General features: G+C 42.1%; 2 protein-coding genes across 3 annotated transcripts in view; one reads left to right on the top strand and one right to left on the bottom strand.

Moving 5' to 3' along the window:
* Positions 1-5,065, bottom strand: part of RBM48 (RNA binding motif protein 48) — a 6,204-nt gene extending 1,139 nt beyond the window's left edge. The window contains exons 1-4 of one of the 2 annotated variants that reach the window (XM_006779205.2): positions 4,899-5,065; positions 4,171-4,361; positions 2,503-2,648; positions 540-1,108 (exon numbers count right to left, since the gene is read on the bottom strand). In XM_006779205.2, coding sequence (XP_006779268.1) covers positions 540-1,108; positions 2,503-2,648; positions 4,171-4,361; positions 4,899-5,009 — 1,017 coding nt within the window. In that variant the 5' untranslated portion in view covers positions 5,010-5,065. Of the gene's footprint in view, positions 1-539; positions 1,109-2,502; positions 2,649-4,170; positions 4,362-4,779; positions 4,857-4,898 lie in introns of those variants that run through there. The other variant, XM_015558311.1, reaches the window with a different exon arrangement.
* Positions 5,066-5,275: 210 nt separating this feature from the next.
* Positions 5,276-5,468, top strand: part of PEX1 (peroxisomal biogenesis factor 1) — a 51,090-nt gene continuing 50,897 nt past the window's right edge. The window contains exon 1 of the mRNA XM_006779263.2: positions 5,276-5,460. Within this exon, the coding sequence (XP_006779326.1) occupies positions 5,362-5,460 (99 nt within the window). The 5' untranslated portion in view covers positions 5,276-5,361. The remainder of the gene's footprint in view (positions 5,461-5,468) is intronic.

Below are 5,468 nucleotides of genomic sequence, written 5' to 3'. Positions count from 1 at the left end.
CCATAGATTTTTATTACTATAAAACACCCCTTATCCTTAATCAGATAATAATTTCCAGGTAAGAAATGTACATAAAATAAGCTACCTTGCCCCTCCTTAGTCACATTATAAAACATAGTATTCTGTTTCTTTTGTTAAAGATGTTTTTTATTGATTTTTAGAGAGAGGAAAGGAAAGGGAGAGGGAGAGAGAAAAACACTGAGTTTCGGTCAGCTACCTCCTGCCCCTGCTGGAGATCAAGCCCCCAACCCAGGCATGTACCCTGACCGGGAATCGAACCAGCAACCTTTCAGTGCACAGGATGACACCCAACCGAGCCACACCAGCAGGGCTAGTATTCTGTTTCTTGTTTAAGGTAAGGATTAATGGTATCAAAGCAAGTGGTATTTGTTAGTAAAATTCAGTAAATTCAGTAAACACATCAAAAACTAAAAAATGAAAAATAGTAAATGATACTATAGTTCTCATAAATAATTCTCCATTTAGGGTTAGTCCTATAACCAAATCATCTCTTAGGAGACTTCTTTAAATGATCTTACCTCTTTAAGTTTATTCCGAATTAAATTCGCTGTTGTATTCAAGGAGTCATCATGCATATCCACTTTGGGTATGTCTGATAACAGAGGCCCAATCAGCACCTCATTACTGCTAGTGCTTGTTTCAAGAAAAGGTCCGAGTTTACGATCATCTTCTCTTCTTCTCTTCCGCTCCTGCAGTTGTGTCATCCTAGGCATAAATCTGTCAACTGCCTCTGAAGGAGTAAAAGCCTTCTGAGCACCAGGGCAGGCCACTGGATTTTTTAAAGTTTTCATCTGCACTTTCTGCAAAGAGTCATTGTGGTTACAATGCCCCACTGTTTCATCACGGTTTCTCCCATACTGAGAGGAGCTTGATGCTCTGTTCTCGTACTCTCCTGATGAACACATACATGTTGAGGAGAAATAACACAAAGGCAATTCACAAGAATAAGGAAGACAAGGATCTGAGTTCCCAGCAGAAGTGTTCAGCGCAGCTTCACAGAATCCAGATTTCTTTGAGTGGAAGTCCTGTCTAAAATCTTTTGTGTCTTTATATTCTGTAACCAGTTTCTTCTTTGTCATGAAATAATCTTTATATTATAATTTAAAAGGTGAAAGAAAGGGAAACAGAAATAGTTAATCTGTTTTCATCATTCAGAAAAGTGTAATTCTAAAAACAAACATTGTTTTAAAATGTTAAATTTTAAAATGTTACAATTTTATTTCTTGGGCGGGCAATACATTCATGTGGTTTAAAAGCTAAAAAGGATAAAGGTATAATAGTGTCACGCTACACTTTCTTTGTTCCCCGTATGCCTTGGTTTCCACCCCCCATAAGTAATCACTATTCTTACTTTCTTATTAATCTGTCCAGTATGTCTTCCTTCTACCTACCCTCTTTACCCTCCTGTAATACCCATTTCTCTGCACCTTTTTGTTTTCCAGTTAACTGTAGATTTTGGAGAGTTTTTCCATGTCACTACATACAAAGCTGTTTTTTTTTGTTTTTTACAGTACGAGTGTATATGCTGCGTAGTTTGTGTTAGTTTTTACAGGAAGCAATATGCTGGGCCCATATTTAGTAATTTCCTTTGCCCCCCACACATGTAAGTTTGTATGGAGCTAGTTATTTACACATCCTACAGGTTAAAGTTCAGTGTCTACAGGGACTCTCAGTTGTATACCCAAATTTTCAGGTAAGGTTTTCAAGAGTCTCCCCACTTATTTCTCTCTTCACTATTGCCACATGCCCATTCCCTAATCAGCCACAAACTCATCATAGTCAATAGCTTTATGGACATTGACTTTTACCCAAAGGGTGAAAATTTTGTAATCTAAGCCTCTGGTAGCATTCAGATTTCAGACTACACATGCTATCTTAATCTAATTCTGACTGTTCTAGTCCTACAACCCACGTACCAGATCTCATGACTCCATTCCAGGCATCTGGAATTTGTGTCTAGGGAAACTCAGTTGGGCATATGAGGCACCTGGCCAACTGTTGGTCAAAAGTAAAACTTTCCCACTTTTAGCAGTTTTAGATTAGCCAATGGGAACTGGTCTGTGAATCCTGTTTCTCACTTCAAGTCAAAGCTTTAATTCCTTCACATGGGAAACAGGGCCCTTTATGAAGCCCATGTGTGGTTATCCTGTACTATTCACAGTTCCTTAGAATGCACGATGCTCCTTTATTCCTTTAAACATGCTATCTGGCCCACCTTTCCATTTCTTCCTCTCAACTTCTGAATAATGTCCACTTATCCTTCAAAACTCAGCCCCCTTCTCATCCTGTAGGAATTCTCCCACAAACCAACATCTCTTTCTTCCCATCCCAGATTACGTTGAGTGCTACAAAGAATCATGTTACAGTTGTTGAATATTGTGATCATTTACTTGCCCCTCTTCCCACTAGACTGAGAGCTCCATAAAGCTATACTTAGCAGAATGCCTGACACATAGGTGTTTAGTAACAGGCTTTCCATACCTTTATTTTTAGTAGCTCTTGCTATATAAGCCTTCCTCTCTTGTAATTTTTTTCTAGTTTCTTCAACTGTCTCAAATTCCGGAGCATAGCACACATGAAGCAATCCACCAAAGAAACTCTGTTCATCCATTTTCCTCTTGGCTATCCTAAACAGAAATACATTATAGCATGGTTTATTAATCTAGATTTACTTAGGATAAAACTTGACTAGTACACAATGTATAGATCTAAAGAGCAAAGCTCAGCTTTTGCTATGTGTGTGTACATCCTATGGTTTGGGAATTAGGTAATTTGCTTATGGATAGAATTGACCTTCTTGATCTGGTGCATACTCGACTAGTAAGAGCCTTTCCTCCCCTCTCCCAACATTGTTAATAGGGTTTGAGCTAAGTCATCCACACATATCTAGACTCCCTTTAACCAACTTAGAATCCAGCTGGTTAGCCTAAGGTACACAATCCATTGCCATAAAATAGAGATTTTTCTCTGTGTGGAGTTAAATGGCCCTTGAGAGTTAGCTTATACCCAATTTAGCATTCTCATCACAATGTGTTCCTATATAAAAAATTAATAAAAATACTGTAACTGTAAAGTTTTCAATAATTGAGGAAATACTGAATATATAACAACTAATCAATGAGAGGATGGTATCATTCAACTAATACTGAATATCCATAACTGGTCAGGCGTTATAATAAATACTGAAGTACTTCTGTGCTCAGGGATAATAATATTTATTGGGATTTTACCACATGCCAGGCAGTGTCCTGAGTGCTTCACTTGAATTAACATTTCACAACAATCCTATGATGAATGTAAGGCCTGGGGAGATTTAGAACTTGGCCATGTTTACCCTGGAGAGAGGAGCTAGGATTCAAATCCAGATGCCGAACTCCAAGACCAGTTGTACTAGGTAGGTGCTGTGGGAAATGCAGAGACTCTAGAAAATAGCTTCCCTAATGATGAGGAGCTGGCAAGTTGGTTAGGAAAGTGAGACTGCATTTCAGAGCTACCTGAGAATAACACCTGACCCCATAAAATAAGTGCTTTATGGCAGACAAGTCCTATTTGTGGCACAGAAAAATATGAATTGTAATAACCAGGGAAGGATGGGTCTTGGAACAAATCAGGAGGGAGGGTTTACAAAAAAACTGGTACGGTATTTTACATTTCAGCCTTTTTGGAACTGAGCTTATGTTACACAGAAAGCTGGAAGAGATGGCGTTAATTCACATAGGTGCACAACAGTAAGAACCTCAATAACTAATGTTTACTGCATTCTGAACAGGAGGCGTTATGTTAAGCCCTTTACATGGATTACCTCATTTCAGCCTCACACAACCTCAGTAAGCAAGTCCTTTTATCAGATGGATTTTATACAACAAGCGAAACAGGCTTACTAGGGTTTAATAACTTGTACAAGATCATGATGTTAGTAAGCAAGGGAATTGGAAAACTTACTCTAAACCCAATTTTTAATCTACCACCCTACAAGACAAAGTGTTAAACATGAGACTGATGTGATAGAAAGTGTTTTTAGAAAGGCAAACGTTTAAAAAGACTGGAGGAAGACAAGAACAACCATGTTGTTATTGGGTAATTCAGGTATGAATGTGGGAACCCTGGGGTCTGTGGGGGCAGTAGGACAGTGCTTAACTTGCACATTACCTTGCACTTTGTAAATTCATAAATTTAATAAGATAAACTTCTGTAAATTCTTCTGCTGGGTATTCATCTAGAGCATTATACTGTTCAATTGCACCATATAGAGCGAATCGTTCAACTAATTCCTTCATCGCTCCCACTGCAGGAACTCCTTGTATTAATAAGTACCGAGATTCCAAATTAATTGTATATACCTAAAAGAAATGCAAACAAGTTAAATGTATCTCATAAGTAAGTCTAAGACAAATCTGCTTTTAAAAAAAATGTCCAAAAGCTTTAAAAACAAGAAATGTTTTCCAACCAGTTTGCAGAAAACAGAAAATCAAAAACTTTGCCCTTCTCTCTGTTGAAGAGCTCACTCCACGTAAATTCGCCCAACTAAAGCCTCACATAGACTACCTTCGATTGGTAGATTTTGCAGAAATGGGCTGGGTACAGCTACTGGAAAGAGTTAAATATTCAAAGTGCTTCCTATGTGCTAAGGACAGCCGTAAACACGGAAGATACAATGATTAAAACAAAGCCCCGTTTCCGCAGAGCGGACGCCCTCGCAGTGACCAAAGGGGTCGTGGGAACCTCTGGTAGCGGATGCCCAGGGTTCCTCACACCCACCTGCAAGGAGACGGGTCCGACCGAGGCCTCGCAAGCCTTCACTCACACAGGCTGGGCGCGTGGGGCTAGAGTTCACATAAAACTACTGAGGGTAGCAAATGAAACAAAAACCACTTTACCCGCACGGCACGAGGCCGTCGCCCCTCCCGGTACTTGGCCCGCGTGTCGCAAGCAGCCCTTTGGACGTGGTGGTCGAACAAGCCACCCAGCTCCCCGCCGCCCGACGCCATCTTGCCGGCTTTGGCTCTCACAGAAACGACAACATCCGCCGGCTGCACGCCCGTTTAGCCAATAAGAGATAGGGATGGGTCAAGGCGTGCCGGGATTGGCCGGAGAATCGACAGCGTCGGCCGTCGTTTCCTACAAAAGAGGACTTGTGGACTGGGTGCTGCCCCCGAGCGGCGCGGCGGAGAGGCCAGGGGAGAAAGGGGGCGTGGCCGCGTGAAATGGACAAGGGGCGGGGCCGCGGGAAGGGGACGAGGGGGCGGGGCCGATCGATGTTATCCCGCTCCTAAGCCCGGGCCTGCGGGCTCGGCCGGAGTCGGTGTGGGTGGGCGGCGGGTGTGTCCGGGTTGGCATACTATGTGGGGCAGCGAACGCCTGGTGGGTGCGGGTGGGGCGGCCGTGACTGTGGCCTTCACCAACGCTCGCGACTGCTTCCTCCATTTGCCGCGGCGCCTCGTGTCCCA

This window comes from Myotis davidii, unplaced genomic scaffold (assembly GCF_000327345.1).
Source record: "Myotis davidii unplaced genomic scaffold, ASM32734v1 scaffold187, whole genome shotgun sequence".
NCBI lineage: Eukaryota > Metazoa > Chordata > Mammalia > Chiroptera > Vespertilionidae > Myotis > Myotis davidii.
This window is presented reverse-complemented; position numbering and strand designations above follow the sequence as displayed.